Here is a 27,560-nt window from a genome sequence, read left to right as displayed (position 1 = left end):
TCTATTTCTTTTTCAGATGGGTTCACTTTTCTGCAATCTTTTTATTTACGTTTTCTTGTTATCTTAATTCCCTACCATTTTTCTTTTCATTTTATAATTCTTTGACCAATTTCATTCATAGCATATCTCTATGTGTGTATATTTTATGCTTTAGGTTTTTTATTTCTAACCAACAAAATATGTTAAAAAAAAAATAAAAAATTGCACCTCATTTTCGTGGTATATTATAAAGGTTATAAGTTCTTTCACGCGTATTTAAAAATGTCCATAGACAGGATTAGGATGAGGAAGTTTTTTCCGTCCCTATGTCTATCCATACTCCAATTTCAATCTCCAACATTACAAAATTTTATATTATTTTTGTTGGGACTGGTTTCTTGATAATTTCTTTTTTAATTTTAATATTATTTTAAAAATTATTGGTTTCCAATAATTTTTTAATGGTTTATTTCTATTTTTTCAATATGTAGAACATTTTAATAAGTTCAATAACTTTTTTTTATAAAAAAAAAACTATACTATAGTCCCTCCTCTATTTCCCATTTAAACATATATTCTCACTCCATTTTGAGTGAATCTTTTAATATTTTTGTAATTATTTTCATCAAATTAGATATTCTTTTCACGTTGGAAGAATATTCTTTATACAAAAAAAACTCATAATCTCATCTGACATATGAAATAAAATAATGTAAAATGAGTGTTTGAAATCAAGTAACGGTGTTTTAAAAACGCTTGGAAATTGGTTAGGAGTCATTAATTGGCAACCAATAATACATTGAAAACTTTAGAAGGATGCCTCATTCATTGGCCCTGCTTTGGGAATGTACAACTAATTCACGTTTTCTCATGCAGGCTGTTTTTATATTTAGTAATGAGGTTGGAAATTAAATTAAACACATCACAATTATGTTTTTTTTTTTTTTTTTTTTTTTTTTTTTTTTTTTTTTTTTTTTTTAAATTATATTGTCCACCATCATAAATTTATGTTTTTTTGCTTCTTTTTTTAATTTAGAACTTTATATTAAAAGGAAGAACCTCCCTTTTATAAATACTTCCAAACATAAATATATGAATAAATTAATATATTATTTAAGTGTCCGAATTTAATGTAACTTATTTAGTTATGGAATATATGATATTCGCAATTATTTAATATTTTAAGAATATATTAGTTAGGGAATATATTTTAGATATTCATAAGTTAAATTTGAATAGTAGTACGTTTTATTTTATTCTCAAAATTTAGTTAGTTTATATTTTTGTTGTTAATATATTGTATCCTATTTAAAGGTTGTGAATATCAATGAAGATTTAACCTTCAATCCCAATTATATTTCTCATTCTTATTCTTAAATATGTATTAGTAATAATATTTTTATATCTATTCACACTTTTGAAGGGTAGATATTGTGTCAGTTGACACGTTGAAGATTATTGGGAGTGAGTTTCATTGGTTAATTTAGTGGAAGATCATATGTTTATAAGTAAGAAACACTATCTCCATTGGTATGAACCCTTTTGAGAAGCACAAAGCAAAGTTACGAGAGTTTATGTTTAAAGTGGACAATATTATACCATTGTTGAGAGTCGTGATTCCTAACATTAAGAAAGGAGAAAATAAAATATGAGAAATAAAAAATTATTGAAACAAAGATAAGAGATGAAATTAAAAAAAAAAAAATTAAAATAAACCGTTTCAAAGGATATACTAACTATTTAAACATTTTTTTAAAATATAGGATATTATTTTTAGTTTTAAAAGATGCAGTTTAATCCCTACACCGATAATAGTAGTATTTTTAAATTTAAAAAAAAAAAAATTAAAAATTTAAATACATATTAATCTTTTCGACCATTTAAATCTAAATGGAAACAGGCTGCTAAATTGGCAAGAGAAATCGAGACAAGGGCAAAACTAAATACGAGAAGATCTGGGTGAATATTTCTGTTCCGTCCTCAACTTCGCCGTCAATCATTCACTTCTTGTCACTTTTCCGATACTGTTCTGAAGGTTTTTTTTTTTTTTTTTTTTTTTTTTTTTTTTTTTTTTTTTTTTTTTTTTTNAAAGTTGCCTGAGAAAATTACTCAAATTTTCAAGTGGCGTCGGTAAAAAGTTTTTGTTTACCTAAGAATCACCGTCATGGTTGATGCGCTTCCGTCGTATCGGTCACCGGTGGCGGTGGAGGAGGCTGGAGAGCGGTCGGCGAAAGAGGAAAATGTCGGTGGTTCTGTAATGGCGGTTGATTTAGATGTAAATCTTGAGGCGGAGGTTGCGAAGTTACGAGGTCAATGGGAGCTGGCGTCGGTTTTGAACTTCTTGAATGTGAGTTTGTTTTCTCATGTATCGTCTCTCTCTCTCTGTACTGCATTGAAATTTCGTATATCTTAGGAGAGGAAAAAAGTGCGTTAAATATTGTAATGGCGATGAAATGAATATGTTCTTTTTTTTTTCTTGGAGGTTTTCGAGCCGTTAATTGGGAAAAGTTTGAGGATATCGGCGGAAGAGATCGAAAAGGGTTTAATAAAGCCTGAAAGTTCATTAGCTGAACTCCACATTACACTTTTGAAGGTTGATTTGTTTCTCCCCATCTGTTTAGATGCACTGATTCATCAATTTTCATCACTCAACGACTGTCTGTGTTCTTTTTTTTATTTTATATTGGTGGCTATCAAACTTAACTATTAGCTCGTTCACTGGATCATGCATATGCTTTTTTATTTGGTCATATGAACATCATGCACGCATCTTCATCATCCCTTGTGTTTGTTAGCGTGTCGATAATTGATGTCTTTCATTGTGAATTTGGGATGGAGTGTTTTGTCGCCATTTTTCCTATCTTAATGGTCTTGTTTTTAATGAAAACATCATTATTTTGTTTTGTTGTAGTTACTAAACGTCTAGTTATAACTTAGAAGTGAAAACCCATCTCTTGTGGTGCCTTGGACAAGGTTTGTGGATTTATAGAGTCTTTTATTATCACTAATGTGCTGATTATGTTATCAGGGCATACCACCTGTAAGTAAAATGTTAAATGGGTCTGATGCATGGGTGACTGTTCTTTGTAAGAAGCTCGTGGCATGGTGGCCATGGGTATGTTACTGTTCATACTGTTGTGCTTTCTTTAGTTTTCATTTTTCGCCCCGAGTCAGTAGCATAAGAATAACCCATATGTGTATTTATTACAGGTTGCTGAAGGGGAGATTCCAATCAAGGCTTTTAAAGGGTAGCAATAATGTTTACTTACTACTTGTATTGCGTATATATACGATTCTGAAAATGTATTAATTCTATCTTTGTTCGATTTCTTCATTCACAGAGAGGAGATATCAAATTACAAGAAACTAGATCCTAAGGAACGCTTGCTGCTTCTGAAAGCTCTTTGTGAAATTCGAGCTGATGTATTGTTTTGTTCTTTCTTCTATTTAATTGCATACTATATGACCATTCATTCTTCTTATTACCACTATGCTTCATATGTGTACTATTTAATTGCAAAGCACTTTGGGTGGGCATTTGGAGACTGGATCATATGTGAACTATTTTGGATTATGTTATATAATCTTTTTTTCGTATTAAAAGATTTTGTTCTATAATTTTTTTTCTCCCTTTTCGTTTACGTCTTTCTTCATCTAAATCTTATCGAAGTATCTTCTCACTATGAATGATATTTTTTTTTCCCTCATTTGCAGCAAGATGATACAATATCTTATATTAGCAACTGCGTGAAAGATAGAACTCAAATGTCTTTCTTCCAGAAAGATAGATTTGGAGGAGATGGAAATAAAGTTTCTTATTGGTAATTGTCTTAGTTTTTAGACCTCATCTAATTTCTGAATTCTGATGTTCAAATGTATTAGTAATTCTTACTGTGATGCTAGGTATGATGGAAATCCATTTGTTGGTTATAGACTATACAGGGAAGCTATCAAATGTGAGAAAAAGACAAAAGGTAAACAGAGGGGAAGTTTTTCCCTTCCAATGTTTAGCATTCAATGGGAAACAATGGCCACAAATCTCGAGGAATTTCATAAAGTTAAAGTAAGTTGACAATCCCTTTCACTATGGATTTGATATTTTTTACGAAGGGTTTGGAAATCTTAACGAATTCTTTTTGTTAATGGCAGGACAACCTGTTGTGCAGCAAAATCACTAGTGAAGTTTCGGTTGGAAAGAAAATTGAATCAGACGCCATTCCTGTTCTTGAGAAACTCCAGAAGGTTGTTGCTGAATTATTATGATTTTGAGTTTGGTTATAGTGCTTTGGATTGTCAATTTACTAGTACTATGCTCTAATCCTTCCCCACCTCTGTCTTTGGGGTTTTGGCATTCTCCTTCAATATGGAGGCATTTGAGGTGGTGATTCTTCTTTCTATTCTTAGTGATCAGCATATGGTTCAAGGGAGAAGGGATGTTAGATTATAGTTCCCTTAGTGTTGTTTCTGCAATGGTGAATTCTCTGCTGGCGCCCGACAAAAGATCTCTATTATCTATTGTGGGGTTGCCAATTTGCCCCGTCTCTTTGGGATCGTGGTTGACTTCGTTTGGGTTATGTTTGGCTTGAAATAAAGATTTTTTGGTTTTTGTGGAGTAGGCGCTTCTAGGGTTGCCTTTTTGTGGTGCGCTAGTTTCTTGGCTATTTTGTGAGGGTATTTAACTCGAACAAAATAATTAAACTTTTAGCGAGGTTGAGACGTCTTGTGATGAAGTTCGAGATGTGATGAGGTTTTGTGTGTCTTTGTGGGCGTCTGTTACTAGTCCCTTTTGTAATTATGATCTTGGTTTGATTTTGTTGGATTGAAGTCCGTTTTTGTAGTTAGCTTTTGGACTCCCTTTTGTTGGTGGGCTTGCTTTTGTATGTCCTTGATTTTCTTTCATTTTTCACTATGAATGCTTGGTTTCTTACCCGCACAAAAAAAAAAAAAAAAAAAAAAAAAAANGGATTGAAGAACTTATAATTCCTTTTTTGTGATCATAGAAGCTTCTGTTTTTGTATGCTGCAGAAGAAAGAAAGATTATTGAAACGTAAGCATAGGGAGGAGATGCTCTTGAACGACTTTAAGAAGCCCTGCATAGTTGGAATTACACGCACTTGTCGCATTCGTGCACCCGTGAACTATACATTTGGTATCATTCCCTTTACTACTCTCTTGGGTATTGAAATTAACTGCTTTTGAAATTTCAGATGTTTCTTTTTTCCTCGTGGAAGGAGAAAGAATTTCATATTTGTCATCTTTTATCGTTTGGTCTTAGTTGCTGCTATAGTACATGTGCACACACAACGGATGCCATCATTTGCCACTTTGGTACTATTACTGCTTCATCTTCAGTAATTTTCCCTAAAAAGGGAACCCAAGAGGACAAGAAACCAAAGAATTATTATTTAGTACCATTACAGCCTCATCTTCGGTGATTAGAGTTGGACTTTAGAAGAGTGATATTTTGTCACCCATATGGTATGTAGATCAGGACGACCGAGTTGGAGTTGAATTATAGCTTTGTGATACTAATCTCTCTTAACAATTGATCAACAGACTGGCCTTTTGTTGATGGGAATTATATTGTTCTGAACTGAAAATTTTGTGAATATGTGTTGGATGTTCGAAATCCCATTCATTTGTATTGCCACAATGTTTGTATCCTTTATCACCTCCTAATAGCGCATTGATTTGTGAAATGCTGTGCAGAGGAGTACAATCGGGCTATTGATGATGCCATACGGCTATCTGGGTAAACATGTTTCTTCTCCCTCACACACACTTTTTTATTATTATTATTATTTTTAATTTTTAGATTTACTGCCTTTTAAATTTATTTATAACTATAGAATGATCTATTTGGCATTTAGTTTTGTTGTATTGCAACTACCTGTTAAGAAAAAGACAGCATCATGGACTAAACATGGAATAAAACACCATTATTTAGGTGATTAGATCTATAATTATTGTAAAGTTTCATGCCCATCCATCTTTGCTTGTTTAGCAGCGTAGTTTCGGTTATTTGACAAAATAGATTTGTAATTCTGAACAATGTGCTCGTTTATTTGGTTTGAACGGATTGTCTAAGACGTAGGTTGGTTCGGGTTATATGTACTTGATGGCATATAGGAAGCTGTTCCCAATTGTATACTTGATGGAATTTCGATTCTATATTCAATTAGAGATCAGATATGGAGGACAGTATGTACATTTCTTTTCTTTTGGTAGATTAATTCTATGGACCATTTGATTTGAAAGAGGCACTCATACATAATATCCAAAGTGAAAAGTTCGTCGATATTTTTTTAGTACAATAAATGTCGAGGGGATGGGAGATTGAACCTCAGACCTTTGCTATATATATATGTATGTACGTATGTATGTATGATTGCTTTCGAGTTTCAACGGTGCGAATAGGACGGCCAATTGCAAGCAGGACAATTGTATGAACTCACCCCTGTAGTTTGTATTTTGGAAGCCAAGGGCATATCCTGGATAGTATCATAAAAATGAACTGTTATCTTCAACGTAATCTGCTGCATACCGTATTTATATTCAAAACAATACCATAGGTTTAACAAATTTGAATTTCTTTTCAGGAACGAGGAAACAACTGATGAAAAAGAGCAAGGGATGCATCACAGGCGCAGTAGAAAAGATGTTTCCACTAGTGAGAATCCTGAAACAAGGATGAAATCAGAGGATGCCTCTGGAAATAGCAGCGAGTGCAGCAACAACGATGACAGTGGAAGTAACTCGCATAAAGAAGTCGATCACGACAGTGTCGACGACACCGATAACACAGACTGTGAAGACAAAGACGACAACAGTGACGATTCTGATTCAGATTATTCCGAGGCAGAAGAGAAGAATGAAACGCTTCATTCCAAAGTAGCGACGGATGTCAAAAAGGCATGCAGTAAGAGAGTGGATAGAAGCAGGAACCATCTTAGTAATCAAAATGGTAAGGGAGGTGCCAAAAGTAGGCTCAGACAAAGGCCAGTTCTCAACGCTGCCCTTCATTCTGCTGTTGTGCCTGATTCAGATGATGAACATTGATGAACATTGATGAACAATTGAAGCTAAATAAACAGGAAACTGCATCTTGAAGGCCATTCTACCAGTGCAAAGGTATTATTTTCCTTCATTTTTTGTGTTCATAGGAGTTCTAAATTACACTGGTTCGTTAGTTATCTGGAATTTTCTTGTTTCCATTGATCATGTTGATGAATGTGTTAATTTGAGACCCTAAATTTTAAGAAATTTTGTGCATGTTTGAAATATCAGTAGTTTATGATCAATTATAGTGCTTTCAACACATGGATGATAGATTGATTTCTTTTTCCTTTCCCTTTCGACCTATATTTAATTCTTTTCTAGGTTAGTATAGGCTAATTCGACCTATATTTAATTCTTTTCTAGGTTAGTATAGGCTAATTTTAATAAAACAGGTCCAAAGAAGTCGAACACGACGGATCTAAACTTGAAACAAGCCTCCACATGCCCACACACTCATGCATCTTCAACCTCGGGACAATTTGAAATTCTAGATGTTCTCTATTATTTTTCTCTATGCCCCTTACATGATAATTCAAGCCAGGGTCCATATTTCATTTTGGTTTCTTTTACGACATTTTAGATCATGTAACCATGAATCCATTAATTAAAATATATTGTGCAAATTGCAAAATAAAATGCCATATTTTCTTTTCATGATTGGTGATTATTCAAATAAATAAATAATTTAATTTTAATTCTTTTAAATCAACCAGCAGTCCTCTTGTCTGTTCATACTCCTCCCCGGTATGAAAAGTTCTTAATGTTAGTGTAGTACTCGGTTCTTCTCTAATAGATTGCCCCGCAAGAATACCCCAGGGTTCTTCCAATTTGACTAGGTCCCCGTGAGTAGGACTTCCTTCGTCCATAACATAATGGGCAGATCCAAGATGTACTCCTACAGGTAAAGGGAGGTTGTGTTTGAAAGGTTATGAATTGCGGGATAAGTCCAATACCAATATCTTGAGTATACCAATTAATGTCTACGTTTGCGAGTTAAGCATAGAAACTGTTCACGTCTGCGAGTTAAGCATAGAAATTAAGCATAGAAAGTCTGAGAGTTAAGCATAGAAACTGTCTACGTCTGCGAGTTAAGCATAGAAATTAAACATAGAAATTGTCGAATTAAGCATAGATAGAAACTGTCACGTGAAAATTTTCATTCATTTTTAGTAATTATAACTTAATTTAATATAAACAATATTAATTGGTGTGTTATTAGAAATGAAAGTTATATTGCTGGTTGTAAATTATTATGGGGTTGATAAATTAATTTTACTAAATAAAATATAAAATTAATCTATATCTAAATTTATTAATCATTTTCAAATATTAGAAAAAAAAATAGTGCTAAAATAGTGCTAAACAAAAAGAGAAGTCCCTCGTTCTTTTATCCTTCCTCCGCGCCACTTCTTATTTTTTTCACGCCGTCTCCTCTGTTCATTTCCGCCGCCGCCTCTCTCCCGTTTACTGCCGTCGCCGCGGTCTTCTTTCTGCCGCTCGTGCCGCTGAAGGCTTCCCTAGCGGTACTGCGCTGATTTTTTTACTCCCTTGTTGTTTATGTTATTCTTCCAAATTCCATATATGTATTTCTTCTCACTTGAAAACACGGAAATTATAACTTGTCTAATGGAAGAATGGAGGAGTTTTTTGATCTGTTTTTTGGGTTTATTAACAATAATCGAATAGCATCCTAAAGGAAACAGCCTTGCGGCAAAATTCGGACGTGGTTTGTGTTTGACTGTTCTGATTCGGACATGAATCCGTCATCCAATTCTCTTTTAATTCATTGCTTGATTGATTGACCTTGTATATTTGTAGATTATAGTTGGTAGAAGACGATTAGTTTTTTTTGCTTTTTTTAGTGAAATTCTGTCCTTAAATCAGTCAATTCAATGATCGATGATGCTTTGAATTTATGGAAAAGACAGCATGAATCCAGACATTTTTTTTGTAAAAAATTTGTTAGGTTCCATGGTACTTTGAATTTATGGAAATAAGAGAATGAATCCATGCATTTTTTTAAAAATTTGCGAAGGTTCTCTGAGTGCGGAGTCCAAATTTCCATATCTCATTCCTCAATTCTACTCCTACAACCCGCTCCCTGCAACATGTCCGCTTCATCTGAAACTCCCATGGACGAGTCGCTCTCTGCCGGCGTCAGCAAGAAGGCTGCTAAGAAGGAGGCTGCTAAGCAGGAGAAGTTGCGTCGTCGCCAGGAAGCAGCTGCTGAAGTTGCCATTTCGTCTCTTGATGTTGAGGACGACCCGCTATCGGCTAACTATGGCGATGTTCCACTCTCCAACCTCCAATCCAAAGAGGCTAAGAATATCGAGAATTGGACTCAGGTTGGCTCTTTGACAGGGGAGCTTAAAGATAAGTATGTGTTGTTGCGTGGACGAGTTCAGACGATTCGTGCTGTTGCCAAGAAGATGGCATTTTTGGTAGTGAGAGAAAAGGGATTCACTGTGCAATGTGTTGTGTCAGAGCAGCCAGAGCTTGTGAGTCGCCAGATGGTTAAGTATGTCGTTGGATTGAGCCGTGAGTCTATTGTTGACGTTGAAGGAGTCGTGTCTGTGCCCAATGTTGCCATTAAAGGAGCTACACAGCAGGTGGAGATTCAAGTAAGGAAAGTATATTGCATCAGTAAGGCAATGCCTTCTCTGCCTATAAATATTGAGGACGCCGCTCGTAGTGAAGCTGAAATTGAGAAAGCGTTGCAGGTATGTTTTGTTTTCGCATTCTTTTGATGTAATCCTCATTGTGCTTGATTGTCTAATGTTTGTTGTTCTTTGTAATGAATTCGAAATGCAGTGGAAGTTTTAATAGATTTTCAAGAAATGATCTGTAGACATCCTTTTTGATACGAGACTTCTTTTTTGCTCGCAGGCTGGTGAGCAACTAGTACGTGTTAACCAGGATACGCGGTTGAACTACAGAGTCCTTGACATACGAACTCCCGCTAACCAAGGAATTTTTCGAATTCAATGTCAAGTTGGAGCTGTGAGTTTTCTTTCTTATTTTCTATCTTCTTGTTCATTTAATTGTTGTTCTAAGTTGATGTGTTAAACGATACGAAATTGAAGCACACAACCTTCATTCAAAATTGATTATGTTAACTATATCTACCACCGTCCCGTTGCGTAGTTCTAATGTTTTCAAAATCAGTTGGGGCGTGCCTCGGGGCAAGGCACAGTTGTGATGTGCCTCTAGTCTTATGCCTCTGATGCTGAGGCGCACGCCTCCATGTTTAGGCCTTAAAAGGCATCAAAGATATCGGCCTCACTTTAAGTTACATCTCATGATATATGGATAATTGAAAATTTTCTTGTTAATTAAAAGTATCATAACATTATGATTATAAGATGCCACGTTTTTATACTTTTTGTTCACGACGAGGCATACGCCTTGCTTCTCCACGAGGGAAAGCCTAGAAAGCCGCCTTAAGCATTTTAAAACATTGCATAGTTCATTGGCCATGTTTAGGAAGTATAAATCATTTACTGGGGGACTTTTTGTGGCCTCATTATTAATAATTGTAGCCTGATGCTCCTCACCCTTATTGTTTGCTGATTTTGTTTAAAGAAACTTGGTCATTGAACAAATTCTAATTGTGCAGATATTTAGACAATTTCTGTTGTCTGAAGGTTTTGTTGAAATTCATACTCCAAAGTTGATTGGGGGATCCAGTGAAGGTGGTGCTTCTGTTTTTAGGTTGGATTACAAAGGCCAGCCCGCTTGTCTGGCGCAGTCGCCGCAGCTACATAAGCAAATGGCTATCTGTGGCGACTTTGGGCGTGTATTTGAGATCGGTCCTGTTTTCAGAGCGGAGGATTCTTACACACATAGGCATCTGTGTGAATTTACGGGACTTGATGTTGAAATGGAGATCAAAACTCATTATTCTGAGGTAATGCTCTATGTAACGATCCAAGCCCACTGCTAACAGATATTGTCCTCTTTGGGCTTTCTCTTTCGGACTTTCCCTCAAGATGTTTAAAATGCGTCTACTAAGGAGAGGTTTCCACACCCTTATGAAGAATGCTCCGTTCTACTCCCCAACTGATGTGGGATCTCACAATCCACCCCCTTCGGGGCCAGCGTCCTCGCTGGCACTTGTTCCCTTCTCCAATCGATGTGAGACCTCCAATCCACCCCCTTTGAGGCACAGCATCCTTGCTGGCACACTACCTCGTATTCACCCCTTCGGAGCTTAGTCTCCTCGCTGGCACCTTGCCTCGTCCCCCCCCTTCAGGACTTAGCTTCCTTGCTGACACATTACGTGGTGTCTTACTCTGATACCAACTGTAATGACCCAAGCCCACCGCTAGCAGATATTGTCCTCTTTGGGCTTTCTCTTAAGGTTTTTAAAACGCGTCTACTAGGGAGAGGTTTTCATACCCTTATAAAGAATTCTTCGTTCTCCTCCCCAACCGATGTGGGATCTCACACTCTATGTTGACCATTTATTTATCATGGCCATCTTTATTTGATACTTCGTCTGATTTATTTTCATCTTTTTTTTGTGAAGGTCATGAACATCGTGGACCGTCTGTTCGTCAAAATGTTTGACAGTTTGAATGAAAACTGTATGAAGGAGCTTGAAGCTATTGATAGACAGTATCCTTTCGAACCATTGAAGGTGAACTTCTTTATTAATTATCTACTTCCTAGAAATCTTCGTAGTACCGAAGTGTTCGATATTCTTATGGTTATGACTGAGTTAGAATATATCTTTGATCCGAGTTCATGAACATGCAGTACTTGCGAAACACTCTACGACTTACGTTCGAGGAAGGAATTCAGATGCTGAAGGTGAGGGGTCAAAGTTTTCCTTTTCTTTTTTGAGTAAGGAACACGATGTAAGTTCGAAACGTCGTGATATTTTGTTCTTTGTTATGTATGAATCTCGTCAGGATGCCGGTGTCGAAATTGATCCTCTTGGGGATCTTAATACAGAGGCCGAGAGGAAATTGGGACAGCTCGTCTTAGAGAAGTAATTCGTGCCCCTACTTTCTTCGTTACGGTTTCGTAAAATGACTATATATCTTCAGATTGCTTGCTGATTGAACTTTCGTAATTATAGATATGGCACAGAGTTCTACATTCTTCACCGATATCCTTTGGCTGTTAGGCCATTCTATACTATGCCTTGCTATGATAATCCAACTTATAGTAACTCATTCGACGTCTTCATTAGAGGTATACATTTTATTGTTTCATCTCTATTCATTTCTTGCCTGTTCTTAGCACTAAGATTTGGATTATGTATTCGTTCTATATAACTTGAAACTTTGTTGTCGATGTAGGGGAAGAAATCATTTCCGGGGCTCAGCGTGTTCATGTACCAGAATTTCTGGCCGAACGTGCTCAAGCATGTGGGATCGATGTAAAAACCATAGAAACATACATCGATTCGTTCAGGTACGATTCTCTTATCACGACTTCTCTGTAATCTGACCTATTGGTTTCTCCCTTTACTCAAAGTCGAAATTTAACCAAGTAAGCGAGGTTCAATTTGTGAATGTCGAGTTCTTCACTTGAATGCTTTCGTTACAGATATGGTGCTCCTCCTCATGGTGGATTCGGAGTAGGTTTGGAGCGTGTCGTGATGCTTTTCTGTGGTTTGAATAACATCCGCAAAACCTCGTTGTTCCCTCGTGACCCACAAAGGATCGCTCCTTAGGATTTCACGAGTAATGTGTATGTCGATTTTCGAAATTGGCTTTCTGTTGCCTCTTTTCTCCCTTCATGGAAGAAAAACATAAAATAAAATTTTGATATACTTATGGTTGATTAAATACAATTGTTTTCATGATTGTAACTCCAAATCTTTCTTCACATGCTTTACTTCATAAATAGATTCATTCTAATTAGGAATATGCACTAAAAAAAAAAGCAGCAACAACAAATGAAACTCAAAATTTTGTTCATCTAATATATTTTTAAAAGCCATATTTTGGAGATTGATCGATTTTTTCAATGTAAAATTACAACTCAAAATATAAACTTACAGATTTTGACTGCATAAACATATATATAAATCAAAGAGATGGAGGAATCTCAGAAGTTTTTGATCACAGAACTGACAGAATAAAAAAACAGAGAAACAACAGCAATGATCCAGCAGAATACCTCAGAGCCTTTGATTTTTCATTCACAGCAACTTCAGAAGGCTGTGTCATCACAATGAACCTGCAACTTCCAACTGATGGATCTTGAGTTGAAATAACAGAGAGATGAGGGAACTTACAGGAACTTGCCACCTGATTCTTTATCTGGTAGTAGCTGTTGAATGCATAAGAGATGTTTTGCCGAGCGTCTAGCGCCCCACATGATGTCTGGAAGCCAAGGCTCGTGCAATCGCTGTTTTCGCAAGCGTAGCTAACGCTTGGGGCAATTTGTGGATCGTCGAGGCTGGCTGATGGGGACAGGACACACCATTGTTTTGCTTGATACTTGACATTTGATGCGGGTACTAAACTACGTGTGCCGTTTGCCATTTGAAGCATGTATTTAGGCCGACCGTCGTAGTAAAACAGACCCCAATGACGTTCGAAATTGCCTGGCTGAATGCTCTTGGCGTCTTCGTCAATAAGACTAAACAAGTATGCATCAATAGGACCAGGCCTCATTGGCGTTCCCTGTCCCGAAACGAAGCGCGACAGGAAGCCTTGGCTGAACCTCTTGGCAAACTGCAAATTTGCATTCCGGTCTCCATCTGTTGGCCATCCAATCTCCCCAACTATTATGGACATGTTAGGGAAGCCATTTTTCTGCAAAGATGAAACAAGGGTGTCGTAGTTTGCAGTAAACACATTGTCGTAGACTCGACCGTTATCGTCCAAAGCTTGGGAGAAGCCATCGAAGAAGGCGTAGTCAATAGGGAAATTGGGATCTGCATAAAGGCTAATGAAGGGGTAGATATTGACAGTAAAAGGGGATTCACTGTCACTCAAGAATTTGACAATGGAAAGCATAAGGTCATGGATATCAGAACGAAAGTCACCACCAGAAGGTACAGTTGTTAGACTCTGATAAACATCAGCATTCATAGGCACTGTCACTTTAACCCTAGTGCTTAAACCAGCCTTGACAATGGCAGCTTGAACATTTTGAAGAGCAGGAAAAGTAGTTCCAAGAAAGCTTCCATTGAAGGTCTTCAAGAACGGTTCATTCCCAACTGCAACATACCTTGCAAAACATAAGTAGTCAAAAGTGAAAATCCTCCATCTGAATGAGACAAATCACAGGACAATAATTCAAAGGAACAAAACTCAAGCGAATTCCATGGTTTCTTGCAGCAAATTCAGGAGAAACAGCCAACAAAAGCAGATTTCAAGCAAGAAAACAATCTCACAAACACATCAGCAGTTGTTGAATTGAATCAGATAAAGTCTAAAGATAGATTGGAGAGAGATTGTTCATTGTTTGTCTTTACCTTATATCGACACTTGTGGACGAAATATAAGACGACAAGTTTTTGGCAACCCAATTTTCAGCGGCTTGGATGCTATTCGCCAAGCTATAGAGCATATCGTTTGGAATTCCTACCATCACTTCAATCCCTGACTTGGCTAAAGCGTTTAGAACTACAGGATCGGCGTCAAAAAGCTTAACCTTCTGAATGCCGTTATCCTTCAGCAACTTCACCACCGTAGCCGGCGGCAACGGATGAGTAGATTGAGTTCCCCAGTTCACTCCGATTCCAATTACTGAACTAACCGCCGCAGAAGAGAGCAGCAGAACAAGAAAAAGTCCCCGAACAACTAGAAATTTCAACGATTCCATATCAATTACTGACAGAAAGAACCATGGAAGAAAAACAAACCGATCAAACTGATGAAATTGAAAGCGAGTTCGGTTTATCACAAGCAACTTAGATGCAAAAAAAGGTAGGGCATAGGGCACAAGACTAGAAAGCTTCTGGAATGGAGGATTTCTTATCGTGCAAGGAAGCACCAACAGGCCAAAGCAAAGAAAGAAAAAACATTAGCACAAATATCGACAGACGTCAATAAAGAAAAAGTAAGCGAAAGTAGAACCACAAAAGAACGAAACAATAATGGAATCAACTTTACCGCAACAAATCAAAGGTTCGAATACCAAACCTCCGCAACTGTAGAAACTTCGGATTCTCGAACTCCACACAGAGACAGAATTCTACAAGACGAACAGAAACAAAAGTAGTATTAAATTAGAAGTGCATCGCCATGTTTAAATGCTTCGAGACCTGATAGTTAGTTTCTTTTTGCATTTTCTCGCCGATTTCTCCATGTCGCAGCAGACAAACAGATATATGAAGAATCGAAGAATCGAAGAACCTTGAAGCCTGTAAATACAAATGCGACATTTGATGACAGAGGCCTTTTCCGGCGGTGGTGCGGTGGCTGCCTTTCGTCCTACGGCGGTTTGTCCGTCGGCGGCCATGGGCACTTGGTTTGGCTGTGAGATTCAGTCGAAGGTATCGATCATGGCGTCATTGAACCCCCTTGAACTTGCAGAGTACGAATCTGATACTGCTCGATCATACTTGTCCGTAAATCCCGCTGTTTCATGTGTCGCTGAAAACACCACCCTTTTATATTAATACTGATTATCCCAAATTTTAAATTTTAAGTTATATTATTTTATGAATAATTCACAATTTAGCTTTTAAAGATAATTATGATATTTAAAAAAATAATAATAAATAAATTAATTTCCGATATTATATTATATTTTTAAAATATATATATATAAATATGGGAAGATGAAAAAAAATTATTGGTCGGAATTCCATGAGACGGGATGGAGAAAGCTCTCACTTTGTAGACATCTCTACCTTATATCCATCCCGACTCTTTATACCATTTCTTAGAATTTCATTAATTTATCTTACTTCTCGAAGGTCTATCGAAACGAAACTGACATAATTTTTACTTTGGAAAACCGTAAGTCCAATTTACGAAAACCTAAATCCCGAGACAAACATGCTCTTTTGATTAACTCGTTATTGTTTATGACCCCGGCTTCTCAAAAGCCTACAGGAACGAAGTTGACATGGTTTTTACTTTGGAAAACCATAAGCCCAATTTACGAAAACCTAAATCTCGAGACAAAATTGTTCTTTTGATTTACTCGTCGTTATTTACGACCCGTGCTTCTTAAAATCGTATGGGAACAAAGTTGACATAATTTTTACTTTGGACAGCCATAAGCCCGATTTACGAAAATCTAAATCTCAGGACAAACTTGTAGTTATTTTTTACCGGTAGGGGAGCGTTCCGCCTTAGAGGGAAGTACCCGCGCGAGCAGTGGTGGACGAAGCGGAACCGAGAATGTCGGCTTGAGTAATGCAAACATTGGTGAGAATCCAATACCTCGAAAACTTAGGGTTCGTTCACAGAGGGTGAGTCAAGGCCTAAGATCAGGCCGAAAGGCGTAGTTGATGGACATGAATATTACTGTACTCTCTATTTTTCAATCTAACTAATTTTTAATATATAATTTACTAGCAAATAGATAAAATTAATATAAGGAGCTTTTTATTTATATTTATTTATTTTATTTTCCTAAATTTTTTTTTTAAAAAAGGGTAATTTCCCAAAAGGAAATCATGGGAAGTGAAAGGGCATCTACCAATTATAGAGTAACTGGGCCAAGTTTTCACATAAGTGGGCTGCAAGCCTCCAAAATAGAGGCCCATGGGCCCAAATTAGGGCCCAATGTTCGGAGGCCCAAAGACGGCCCATAACGGGTGACGCAAGAGCATGCGTCTGTTCAGAGCCACGAGCCATCGGCAACGTTTGCTTCTTTCTCTGCGGCACCTTCTTCTTATTTATCTTCAAACCGCCTCTGCATATCGTTTTTCTTCGTGTTTGTTCTCCCTCCCTCTCTCAATTGTTGGTTGATTGGTTCGTTCTTGGAATCGATTGAAGTCAGAATCAGAATTGCGGAGAGGAATTAGTGCCAGAGAGAAGATGCCGGGGCTAACCTGCAATGCCTGTAACAAAGAATTTATAGACACCGAGGAGCAAAAGCTTCACTACAAATCCGAATGGCATCGATACAATCTTAAGCGCAAGGTCCTCCTTCTATCTCTCTCTCTGTGTCATGCTTATAATTGAGGTCTGTCGGTTAGGTTTATCTTCTAATTTTATATTCATTTATGTTCGGTGTTGGTTCTTGCTTCCGGAACTGCGATTTTTGCCTGATTATTTCAATTTGCTTGCTAGCATTCGTCTTGTTCTTTTTCTTTTTTTGGTTAAAAATCTAGGTGCGAATATTTGATATGTTGTATTTCGGGGTAGATTTTACCGATCATTACTCCTTTTGTTATGAAGATCAGCTGAAATGATTGTTCTAAAGCATTATTCGTGTTTTGAGATGGTTAGTTTTTGAATTTCAGTGCCCTTAGCTGCTGTTGCCTGCTCATACTGTGTCAGGAAATTGCCTTAAACGGGTTTAAGTTTTGCAAGGAATTTGTTAAAATTCTGGATGTTTTTAAGGTTCATATGATGAACACAGGAACACGAACTCTTTAGAGGGGATAATAGTTTGTGAATCCAATTAGTCTCTCTGTGGTTGTTAAGCAGTTCTATGGAAAAACTCATTAGATTTCATTCTGTTGAATGTATATAGGATGCCATAGGCATTTGAAACGGCAACAATTTTATTTACAATGCCACAGTGTTTTGGAAGGATTTGAAAACCCACCTTTCTTGTATCATTTATGTAATTATCTTGTGAACAAACCAGGTGGCTAATGTTCCTGGGGTTACAGAGGCATTATTCTTAGCTAGACAATCTGCTGCTGCTGCACAAGAGAATGCCAAATCAGAGACCGCAATGTCATACTCTTGTGGCCTTTGTAGCAAAGCTTATAGGAGTGCCCAGGCTCATGCCCAACATCTTAAATCCAAGAGTCATATCATCCGAGCTTCACAAGGAACACATGATCAAGAAGTTGAAAAGCCAATAATTAAGCCCCTTCCTCAGCGAATTTCTAATAGGGTGACCCAACAAAATGAGGAAGAGAGTGAGGAGTGGGAAGAAGCTGATTCTGACGAAGACATGATCGATGAGAATGACGATGAGGGTGAAGACAATGATTCTGATGCCATTGAGGTGGACTTGGATCCATCGTGCTGCTTCATGTGTGATTTCGAGCATGATACCATTGATAGCTGCATGGTTCACATGCATAAACAACATGGATTCTTTATTCCTGATGTTGAATATTTGAAGGATCTGAAAGGCTTCCTTACATACCTCGGTCTGAAGGTGCCAAAACGAGATATACCCTTTTCTCAGTTTTCTTTTTGCTCAAGAAAATCAGAAGTCGATTTACTTTTCTTTCACGTTGTTCTAGGTGATGAGGGATTTCAGGTGTCTGTACTGCAACGATAATCGTCTTCCTTTTAGCAGCTTGGAAGCTGTTAGGAAGCATATGGAAGCGAAAAGCCATTGCAAAGTGCATTATGGCGATGGAGACGAGAACGAAGAAGTAGAATTGGAAGAATTTTATGACTACAGTAGCAGGTGCTCATCATTTTGTTTCTTGAATTTTACAGTCCTCATAGCTTTAAATAAACACGGTTCCTGAGTTGAGTTGCTTCTCATTTTCTATGGTGTTGTCATATAGTTATGTGGATGGAAGTGGCAACCAGCTAGTAGCATCAGGGGATGGGGCCAATTCTGTTCAGCTTGGTAGTGGTGGAGCTGAGCTCATCTTAGCTCAAAGAACAAGCGATCGGCAATCGACCAAAACGCTTGGTTCCAGGCAATTTATACGTTATTATCGTCAAAAACCACGACCATCTCCTGCAAATGATGCAGCCATAACTGCTGCATTGGCAGCAAGGTATGTTCTGATCCTTTTTAATGAGTGCCTTCAGCTATAATATAAACAAACAAACGTAGAGAAAGAAATTCAACGAGAATAAGGTCTAGGACAATTATAAAAATCTTTAAAAACTTTGAACAGGTGGACTGTAAGGACTGTAACACCCCAAGCCCACCGTTAGCAGATATTGTTCTTTTTGGGTTTTCCCTTCTGGGCTTCCTCTCACTATCTTAAAACGTGTCAACTAGGGAGGTTTCCATACCCTTATAAGGAATGTTTCGTTCTCCACTCCAACCAATGTGGGATCTCACAATCCACCTTCCTTGGGGGCCCAATATCCTTGCTGGTACACTGTCCGATGTCTAGCTCTGATACCATTTGTAACAGCTCAAACCTACTGCTAGCAGATATTGTCCTCTTTGGGCTTTTCCTCGAGGTTTTAAAATGCGTCAACTAGGGAGAGATTTCCATACCCTTGGAATGCTTCGTTCTCATCTCCAACCGATGTGGGATCTCACATGCACGATACCTACATGCCAAAGAGTCTTTCTTGTCTGAATATGCTGTGTGAAAAGAAGCAAAACTCCCTCCATACTCGAGCGACGCCTTTTTTTTCCATAGTTTTTAAGAAATTAAGCTTTCATTGGTAAAAAAATACGAACCCACAAAAGAATACCACGATTAACTACTATTGTCGATTTGAATATGCACCGAACAACAAGTTTGATGAGAGATTACCATTTTGGTATGCAGGTACAAGAGCATGGGATTGGCAACTGTCCAGTCGAGGGAGAGGACGATCAGGATGAAGGTGATGAAAGAAATTAATCGAACCGGATTGGAAGCCATGCGTACCAAAGTCGGATTGAAGAACAACATAATCCGAAACCTGCCTAATAATGTTCCATACTAGTGGTATGTTATTAGCCTTACATTACATTATAATTAAAATGCCTGTGATACAAAGAACAATCGGCTCTAACGGGGTGCTCGGCAGACTTCGCAATACATTATAATTATCTCTTTTTTACGATGTACAGATCGTTACACCTTTCGTGCTTCGTGCAGGAGGGACGTTCCTGGTATTATGCAATTTTAGATTCTCTTGGTCAAGTAAAATATTAATAATAACAATATGTCAGTTTTTTTTATTATTTTTTTATTTTTTATAATTATTATTAGTTAGCTAATAGGATAAATAATTTTTTATTACAAATATATGCCTTATGAGTTTTTTTGGGTTAAATTAATAAAAATATCAATTTTCAAAAGCTTCGATAATACTATTAAACATTAAAAAACAGTCTTAAAAAGGTATTTTGAACTTCTAAAAAAGTAAATACTAAAAGAAAATCATTAATAATTTGTTTAAATAATGCATTTAACTTTTAAAAGGATTTTAAAAATAACTTTTCACTTTTTTCTAAAGTTTGATCAATTTTTAAGTTTGGGAAGGTTTTCACATTAAATGTTGGTTTGTTCTTCTCCCTAATCAATGTGGGACGTCACAATCCACCCTCTTTCAGGGCCCAATGTTCTCACTGGCACTCTTACTGGCACACTGCCTCGTGTCTACCCCCTTCGGGGAACAGCGAGAAGGCTAGGAGCCCAACGTCCTCCCTGGCACTCTGGTTTGTTCTACTCCCCAACCAATGTGGGACATCACAAATCCACCCCTTTTGGGGCCCAACGTTCTTACTGGCACACTGCCTCATGTCTACCCTCCTTCGAGAAACAGCGAGAAGGCTGGCACATCATTCGGTGTTTGGCTCTAATACCATTTGTAACAACCCATCCACGGCCAGATATTATCCTCGCTTCCTCTCAAAGCTTTAAAATGTGGAAACCTTTATAAATTGTGGTTTGTTCTCTTCCCGACATCACAAATAGTGAGAAAAAAAAAAAAGAAAATAGAAAAATGAAAACAAAATAATAATATATCATTATAACTATTGAATAAGACTACAAAAAGACGCGAACTAAAGGGTTTAAATTTGAATATTAGAACTTATGGGGACAATATTGAAAATTAGTTAAAATAAAAGGGGACACACGGTAAAATTTGCACTACTTTCACGTCCATGGCGGATCAACGAAACAAGGCCAGCCCACGAATTTGCATGGACAGAAGTGAATTCATTGGGCTCTGTGGGCTTTGTAGCTCTTCGTCGTTTCGAACCCGATCTGGTTCGGGATCGACAATACTTTTCACGAGATCGGGCGGGAATTCTATAATGGCGGGAAGTGTAAGACGTAGTTCATATATTTGCATCGTAATTCTTTCACATCTTTTTGTTGATTGTTCATTAAGTTTTTACTCGCTGAAGTTTGAAGAATGTTCTCCAGCAGCCAGTTTGATTCCGGCAGTGGATTTACGTCGTCTCAGACCAATGACTCCTCTTTGTCGAAGGTAAGTCGCTGCTTTAAACTCTAAATTTCTTCTCGATCGAGAGCGAATTTCAAAAATGCAGTATAGAATTTACTCTCAAGGAATCTATACTCCTAAAAGCTGTTGGATAGCTTGAATCCGGCGAAAACGCGAACCTAATTCATTTTTCATTCGCTGGAAGAGAGAATATCAGAGTATATTTAGGTGCGTTCAGAGCAGAGTTAAAATTCTAGAAATGAAGATCAAACTCATAATGGTTATCCTATTTAATATTCGGTCGTAGACAAAATTTTGCTTGTCAAATTGGTGGTATTGAATAAAAATGAGAAGAATCTGTGAACAAGATGGTACTTGATAACTGTTCGTTTCATTTTCTACCATTTTCCTTTTATGTATCTTTGAATTCTTAATGCAGAGTCGAGAAACGCCGGGCGTGGTTCCAGTAACGGTAAAACAGATAAGTGAAGCCTCCCATTCTGGCGAAGAGAAGGCCAACTTTGTGATCAACGGCGTCGATATTACAAATGTATGCTTCCTTGCTTTCTCTCTCACTTTTAGAAACTACTGTCGCTGTGTATGTTTATTAGTGTAGCAAACAGATCATAGGACGAGAAATTGCAGTTCAGAATCAAATCTATGTTAATTATATCTGTCAATGTAGCTTACTAGCAATGCTTCAATGTTCGTCAGAGTTTTCAAAATTTTCATTGATTTTGGGCTTCTTTCCTTAAAGCTTTTACTAGCTAGAATTGATTTTCGAGCTCCCCTTTAGACTCCAACTACTAAGAAAAACATGATTTATTTGCCCACTCCCAAATTCCCAAATTCTTGGATTGTGAGATCCACGTTCGGGAGTAAAACTAAATATTTTTTATAAGAGTGTGGAAACCTCTCCCTAACAGTTTTAAAAACCTTGAAGAGAAATTTAGAAGAAAAAGTTCACAGAAGACAATATCTGCTAGCGGTGGGCTTGAGCCATTACTGGTTTAGTCGCTGGTTGGATTTCTGTACCTTTTAACCCAAAGAAGCATGAACATTAGCAGAGTGTTGAATATTGCAATGAAAAGGGAAGGTTGTATATTTTAGTTTTACACATTTTATTAATCTGAAAGCTTTGCAGTGTGAAAAATTATTCAACCATATTCTTAAAAGCCCATGTCAATGAACATATTCTGATTGGCTCCTTGACGCTTGATCCTTTGTGTATGTGTTAATTTCTTGTAGTCTGTAGTTTGAGTTTCTACAGATCCTTTTTCATTTCATATGGTTACCATTCACCTTGATTCGGGTCCATTTTATAGCTCGAGGATGTCTCTTGAATATTTGTAAATTCTCTTTGTTGTAAATACTGATATTTTACTTATTGGAAAAAGGTTACAATCGTCGGGAAGGTCTCTGAGAAAGCTGAAAGGAATACTGACATCACATTCATTGTAGATGATGGAACAGGAAGAATTGGCTGCAAAAGATGGTATACTGTTGCAGTTCCAATCTTCCTATGCCTTTGAACTAAACCTGCTTCATTTACTAAAGAATGTTTGTCAAAATTTATTCAGGGTAAACGATACTTTTGACACTAAGCAAATGGATGAAATACAGTAAGTTCTTGTCCAATTTGCTTCTCTTGTGATGATAAATACTTAAGTAGTCTTTATGACCCTTTCTTGGAATTTTTTATGGCATAGAGATGGAATGTATGTACGGGTAATTGGGCATCTGAAAATATTTCAAAGTAACAAGCAAATATTTGCATTCTCTGTAAGGTATGGTCTTTAATTCTCTTAAGTCTAATTTCATGCGTTTGGGCATACTTTTGAAGCTAAATGGTTAAGGCTATCATCCTGCTTGGTGATTTTATTGCATGCTGAAACTCGAGGATCTCCACATCAAATGAGTTCTAGTGATAATATCTTGTTATTGTTATGCAGTTTCTCTATGTGAATTTGTGATTGCCTTAAGTTTCTTCTTGAATCGACTATCCTATGAAGTGTTCTTTCTTTCACCCTCGGTCCCTAGGTAGTTATTGTATATTGGTAGTGACCAATCTCAAGTGATCATTGGGATGTTGGAAACCGTTCAATGCCAAATTTTGTTTTCCGGTTGTATATTTGATCAACTAACGGGATGATGGATTTGGCTATGGTTTTTTTTGCAGGCCTGTTACAAATTTTGACGAGATTACCTTCCACTTTATTGAATGCATACATGACCACTTGCGGAATTCCAAGTTACAGGTACTGATTGCTGGACCTCACGTTGATAGTTCTGCTTCTAACTTCTTTTTAGTTATAAGTGAACATTAGAATTCTAAATTCATTTGTGCTGAAACTGCTTGAAGCCCAATGGAGATGTATCGACACAGTTCCAATCCTCGGATTCATCTGTGAAGCCTGCAGTGCAGAGTGGCTCGAGTGGATATCAGACAGCATCTTCAGGACTAGTAAGATTCATAACCATGATTGTGACTGTGATTTAATATGTAACAGCCTAAACCCACCGCTAATAGATATAATATGTTTTAGCCTGTTACATATCGTTATCAGCCTCACAGTTCTAAAACGCATCTGTTAGGTAGAGGTTTCCACACCTTTATAAGAAATATTTCATTCTCCTCTCCAACCAATGTGAGATCTCAAAATTCATCCCATTGGGGTTCCAGCATCCTCACTGGCACACCGTCTACTGTCTAGCTCTGACACCATTTGTAACAGTCAAAGCCCACCGCTAACAGATATTGTTTGTTTTGGCTCTTTACTTATTACCGTCAGCCTCACAATTTTAAAATGCGTCTGCTAAGGAGAGATTTACACACCCTTATAAAAAGAATGTTTCGTCTCTTTTACAACCAACGTGGGATCTCAAGTAATATTTTGTGGATGATTATACAATTTGGAATATAATCTAAGAGCTTCTTTCTGCAGTCGTCTCAGCAGCACACTGTTGATGTTAAAAAGAACTGTGACGAATTGGTCCTTGACTATCTGCAGCTGCCCTCCAGCGTGTAAGTTGTCCCAGACCATTTTTTTCTTTTCCTTTTTGGATTGTCTCCTTTGTTGGCTAGTTCCAGTGCATTATTCTATATGAGGTTGACTTGAGTTGCCTTTGGCCCGGGAACAAGGTGGTTTTAGAATTAAAGAAATGAATCCCATGGTTGGATGTGACTGAGTCATTCGTGGTCTGCTAGTTACTTCTGTGGATAGAAAACCAGACATTAGGTCGGTGGTTGACTGTTGTGTTAGACACAGATCACTTCTGATTATGGGTTCCATAGGACACTCACTCTTAGTTGGCTCTTGGCACAATAATAATAAGAAGACAAGGTTTGACTTTAGGGTCGCAATATTCAAGTTTCTTGTGGACCACATTCATTGGAATCTTACAAATATTTTTAACAAGTCCCTGTTCGAGTTTGGTAGTTGTCTCGTGAGATCAACTGAAAGAATGCACATATTTTGTCTCGTGAGATCAACCGAAAGTACACAAGTCATATCATTTGATTTTTGATAGTTTAGTCTCAATCATCAAATACTCAATTTTAATAAATCTTAAAATTAGTCCATCTAATTAGTTGTAGTAAAATTTTTTAAAAACGTCTTATGTTGCATGAAAACTATTATTATTATTTAATTAATTTTGATAAAAATTAGTTCTTATGGACTAATTTTATGATATCGGTGAATACATAGACTAAAATAGAATAAAATTTATTGTATGAGTACCAACATTATATTTAACCAAACAAAAATTAGAAAAATTATTCTTTTCTCTTAAGTTTAAGAAAAAATAAATGGTTCATTACATTTGTTATATATATATAGAAGATATGTGTTTTTAATTTGAAGTTCTTCGACTATATTTTGCAGTGCAAAAGAAAGAGGAATACACAGAGATGAACTGTCCCAACAACTGAAAATTCCATTGGAGAAAATAGTGTAAACTTCTTCCATCCTCAACGTATGTGGTTGGTATGAAAATCAATTAAATTATACAATTTTTGTTTTTTTATTTTTATTTTCAGGGACTCCATAAGGTCTCTTGAAGATGAAGGTTTGATATATTCCACCATAGATGAGTATCATTTCAAATCTGCTGCTGCATAGAATTGGTAAGTTCATAGCCTTTTCTTTAATATATGGACATATTCTAGTTGCTTGCTTGAAACAGATCTAAATTATATATATATATCTTTTTGATGTCGAAAGCTCAAAACTAGCTTATAGCAGACAACTAAGGCAAGTCTACTCAACAAATCTCAATAGAAAAAACCACTGCCTCACTCAACGTCTAGTCTAGTAGTGGTTCGGATCTTGACCGAGTCCAAGCTTCCCAAGCTCTATGCTGTTGGGGAACTCCACATCGGTCTGACCCCTATCTTGATTGACTATATTTAGGTCTTTGGAGTATTTTGGGATTATATTATGGGCTAGGATTTGTACTTGTGGGCTAGGGTAAATATAGCAGACGAGCGAATCTGGTGGTCGACAATCGTTGGGACTTGGTAAAGATTGTCGCAGCACCTGTAGTAGTACTATATATATATATACTTAGATGTTCAGACTATGGAGTAGTATTTGTAGGTTTATTTTTCAAAAAATAAAATAGGTGGTTATTAAATGAGAATAAATAAATGAAAGAAATTCTAATTATTTTATAAAAAGTAGGTTAAATTACAAATTTACTTCACATTAGTAAATTAAAATTAATTTATTTAATTGGTAGGTTTTTAAATCTCATAATTTGATTCTTAGTTTTTTTTTTTTTTTTCCAAAGTTCCATTAGATGAGTTTTTTCTTGATCAGATTAAAAATTGTTGTAAAACTCGTCAAGTTTAAATATTTATGCTTCCCGTCAAAGGTGGTAGGTATCGTATTATTGTTAAAAAAAAAATGTTATGTTGAATATTGTAAAAATTAATATTATAATGGAAAAAAATTAAAAATGTGAAGCTCATAAAATGGTAGGGAGAAATGAATATGAATAGTGGATAATAATGAATAGAGGAGAATATTAAAGAAAGGAAAGGATATAAAATAAAAAAATAAAAAAATATTGAGTATGAAGAGGGAATAAAAATCTAATCCAATGATGAGAAGGCAAGAAGGAATGGGAAAGGGAAGTCACTTTCAGTACCATAACCCACCAACACCTTACCTTACCAACCCTACACTCACCACACCCCACTTCCCATCACGTGCTCAGCTCGTGATCCTATTTTCGGACCAAATTCCTTTTTTTTTTTTTTTTTTTTTTTTTTTCTTATCCTTATAATTTCTATTAATTCAATCCAAGTTGACTCAAAACAAATAAAAAAAAATCTTTTTCTTTTTATAAGGAAAAAAATAATAAAAGTATTTAAAGGGAAACTAAGCAAAAACTATCCACCTTTGTGAAAATGATTTTATTTTCTATTTTAAAAAATGGATAATATTTTAAACAAAAAGTATTTAAATTAAAAAAAATAAAATAAAAGAAACCATAAACATGTATTTCTTATTATTAAATATTTAATATTTAAATTTCTCGTTGAATTTATAATATATATTTAAATAAAAGTTTCCTTAAAAAAATAACAGCTTCTTGAAAATTCATTTTAAGACCCAAAAAGGAAAAAAAAAAAAAAAAAAAAATAAGAGGCGAGCAGTGGGGCCCACAATTCCCATCCCCTCTCCCCTATAAATATAAACCGCTCACGCAAATCCCTCCAAATCACAATCCATTCCAACAAACGAACACATTCATTTGAGATTCCCATCACCGCGAAAAAAATGTCAGGCGTTTGGGTTTTCCGATCAAACGGCGTGATACGCCTCGTCGAAAACTCCCAAGCCGGCGCCGGCACCGGCACCGGCACCGGCGCGGACTACTCCTCCTCCGGCAGCGGCGGCGGAAGAAAGAAGGTTCTGGTTCATCTTCCGTCGGGGCAGCCGGTTTGTTCTTACGGATTCCTTGAGAAGATTCTGGAAGGTTTAGGATGGGAGAGATATTACGAAGGCGATCCAGATTTGTTCCAGTTTCATAAGCTTTCTTCCATTGATCTAATTTCTCTTCCAATGGAGTTCTCCAAATTCAACTCCGTTTACATGTACGATCTCGTCGTCAAAAACCCTAACGTCTTCCACGTTCGAGAACCCTAATTTTCTTCCTCTTCCTCTTCCTCTTCTTTTTCCTCCATTATTAATTCAAATGTGATATTATTATTATTATTGTAATTTTCTATGCATTCGTCGAGTTTTAGTGTTCGTAACAATGAACGAACGAAAGTTCGTTAAATAAATTTATCTGATTTTTTATTAAAAAAAAAAAAAAAAA

The 27,560-nt window shown here is 36.6% G+C and overlaps 6 protein-coding genes across 7 annotated transcripts; 5 read left to right on the top strand and 1 right to left on the bottom strand.

Moving 5' to 3' along the window:
* Window positions 1-1,879: 1,879 nt before the first annotated feature.
* LOC111788162 (DDT domain-containing protein DDR4-like) lies at window positions 1,880-7,280 on the top strand. 2 transcript variants are annotated; one of them, XM_023668408.1, is made up of 12 exons: window positions 1,880-1,938; window positions 2,072-2,326; window positions 2,462-2,572; window positions 3,008-3,094; window positions 3,190-3,227; window positions 3,321-3,402; window positions 3,694-3,800; window positions 3,883-4,042; window positions 4,129-4,221; window positions 5,005-5,128; window positions 5,689-5,731; window positions 6,579-7,280. In XM_023668408.1, the coding sequence occupies exons 2-12, from the start codon at window positions 2,144-2,146 to the stop codon at window positions 7,036-7,038; spliced, it is 1,488 nt and encodes a 495-aa protein (XP_023524176.1). In that variant the 5' UTR covers window positions 1,880-1,938; window positions 2,072-2,143; the 3' UTR covers window positions 7,039-7,280. The 2 variants fall into 2 exon arrangements, with proteins under 2 accessions (XP_023524176.1, XP_023524177.1); XM_023668409.1 differs by having other exon boundaries at window positions 1,880-1,950.
* A 1,140-nt stretch (window positions 7,281-8,420) lies between these two features.
* Window positions 8,421-12,866, top strand: LOC111788151 (aspartate--tRNA ligase 2, cytoplasmic-like). Its single transcript, XM_023668385.1, has 10 exons — window positions 8,421-8,561; window positions 9,074-9,758; window positions 9,925-10,038; window positions 10,655-10,945; window positions 11,567-11,677; window positions 11,797-11,850; window positions 11,952-12,031; window positions 12,122-12,237; window positions 12,345-12,459; window positions 12,595-12,866. Exons 2-10 carry the CDS (start codon window positions 9,147-9,149, stop codon window positions 12,719-12,721), a joined length of 1,620 nt encoding a protein of 539 aa, XP_023524153.1. The 5' UTR covers window positions 8,421-8,561; window positions 9,074-9,146; the 3' UTR covers window positions 12,722-12,866.
* A 109-nt stretch (window positions 12,867-12,975) lies between these two features.
* Window positions 12,976-15,603, bottom strand: LOC111788166 (glucan endo-1,3-beta-glucosidase 5). The gene is made up of 3 exons (XM_023668415.1): window positions 15,360-15,603; window positions 14,477-15,198; window positions 12,976-14,229 (listed from the first exon to the last, which is right to left on the bottom strand). Exons 2-3 carry the CDS (start codon window positions 14,824-14,826, stop codon window positions 13,113-13,115), a joined length of 1,467 nt encoding a protein of 488 aa, XP_023524183.1. The 5' UTR covers window positions 14,827-15,198; window positions 15,360-15,603; the 3' UTR covers window positions 12,976-13,112.
* A 1,213-nt stretch (window positions 15,604-16,816) lies between these two features.
* Window positions 16,817-19,975, top strand: LOC111788201 (cytoplasmic 60S subunit biogenesis factor REI1 homolog 1-like). Its single transcript, XM_023668469.1, has 6 exons — window positions 16,817-17,102; window positions 17,776-18,300; window positions 18,389-18,558; window positions 18,662-18,880; window positions 19,616-19,777; window positions 19,903-19,975. Exons 1-5 carry the CDS (start codon window positions 16,998-17,000, stop codon window positions 19,773-19,775), a joined length of 1,179 nt encoding a protein of 392 aa, XP_023524237.1. The 5' UTR covers window positions 16,817-16,997; the 3' UTR covers window positions 19,776-19,777; window positions 19,903-19,975.
* Window positions 19,976-21,116: 1,141 nt separating this feature from the next.
* LOC111788263 (replication protein A 32 kDa subunit A-like) lies at window positions 21,117-25,811 on the top strand. The gene is made up of 11 exons (XM_023668572.1): window positions 21,117-21,272; window positions 21,667-21,777; window positions 22,625-22,722; window positions 22,808-22,849; window positions 22,937-23,014; window positions 23,407-23,485; window positions 23,590-23,691; window positions 24,173-24,252; window positions 25,115-25,183; window positions 25,270-25,356; window positions 25,454-25,811. Exons 1-10 carry the CDS (start codon window positions 21,198-21,200, stop codon window positions 25,349-25,351), a joined length of 816 nt encoding a protein of 271 aa, XP_023524340.1. The 5' UTR covers window positions 21,117-21,197; the 3' UTR covers window positions 25,352-25,356; window positions 25,454-25,811.
* A 1,172-nt stretch (window positions 25,812-26,983) lies between these two features.
* On the top strand, window positions 26,984-27,419 carry LOC111788329 (flowering-promoting factor 1-like protein 2). Its single transcript, XM_023668658.1, has one exon. It carries the CDS (start codon window positions 27,017-27,019, stop codon window positions 27,383-27,385), a length of 369 nt encoding a protein of 122 aa, XP_023524426.1. The 5' UTR covers window positions 26,984-27,016; the 3' UTR covers window positions 27,386-27,419.
* The last annotated feature ends 141 nt before the right edge of the window (window positions 27,420-27,560 follow it).

The sequence above is a fragment of the Cucurbita pepo genome, chromosome LG02 (genome assembly GCF_002806865.2).
Source record: "Cucurbita pepo subsp. pepo cultivar mu-cu-16 chromosome LG02, ASM280686v2, whole genome shotgun sequence".
Classification (NCBI taxonomy): domain Eukaryota; kingdom Viridiplantae; phylum Streptophyta; class Magnoliopsida; order Cucurbitales; family Cucurbitaceae; genus Cucurbita; species Cucurbita pepo.
The sequence above is the reverse complement of the archived record's forward strand: the minus strand, read 5'-3'. Positions and strand labels throughout refer to the sequence as shown.

Coding starts and splice junctions, on each gene's coding strand:
- LOC111788201 (XM_023668469.1), top strand. CDS start 16,998: ATGCCGGGGCTAACCTGCAATGCCTGTAACAAAGAATTTATAGACACC. Junction 18,301..18,388: donor TTACATACCTCGGTCTGAAG/GTGCCAAAACGA, acceptor ACGTTGTTCTAG/GTGATGAGGGATTTCAGGTG. Junction 18,881..19,615: donor ACTGCTGCATTGGCAGCAAG/GTATGTTCTGAT, acceptor TTTGGTATGCAG/GTACAAGAGCATGGGATTGG.
- LOC111788162 (XM_023668408.1), top strand. CDS start 2,144: ATGGTTGATGCGCTTCCGTCGTATCGGTCACCGGTGGCGGTGGAGGAG. Junction 2,327..2,461: donor CGGTTTTGAACTTCTTGAAT/GTGAGTTTGTTT, acceptor TTTTTCTTGGAG/GTTTTCGAGCCGTTAATTGG. Junction 3,095..3,189: donor TCGTGGCATGGTGGCCATGG/GTATGTTACTGT, acceptor TATTTATTACAG/GTTGCTGAAGGGGAGATTCC.
- LOC111788329 (XM_023668658.1), top strand. CDS start 27,017: ATGTCAGGCGTTTGGGTTTTCCGATCAAACGGCGTGATACGCCTCGTC.
- LOC111788166 (XM_023668415.1), bottom strand. CDS start 14,826: ATGGAATCGTTGAAATTTCTAGTTGTTCGGGGACTTTTTCTTGTTCTG. Junction 14,230..14,476: donor TCCACAAGTGTCGATATAAG/GTAAAGACAAAC, acceptor ATGTTTTGCAAG/GTATGTTGCAGTTGGGAATG.
- LOC111788263 (XM_023668572.1), top strand. CDS start 21,198: ATGTTCTCCAGCAGCCAGTTTGATTCCGGCAGTGGATTTACGTCGTCT. Junction 23,692..24,172: donor AGACAGCATCTTCAGGACTA/GTAAGATTCATA, acceptor TTCTTTCTGCAG/TCGTCTCAGCAGCACACTGT. Junction 25,184..25,269: donor ATTCCATTGGAGAAAATAGT/GTAAACTTCTTC, acceptor TTTTATTTTCAG/GGACTCCATAAGGTCTCTTG.
- LOC111788151 (XM_023668385.1), top strand. CDS start 9,147: ATGTCCGCTTCATCTGAAACTCCCATGGACGAGTCGCTCTCTGCCGGC. Junction 10,039..10,654: donor TTCAATGTCAAGTTGGAGCT/GTGAGTTTTCTT, acceptor CTAATTGTGCAG/ATATTTAGACAATTTCTGTT. Junction 12,032..12,121: donor GGACAGCTCGTCTTAGAGAA/GTAATTCGTGCC, acceptor TCGTAATTATAG/ATATGGCACAGAGTTCTACA.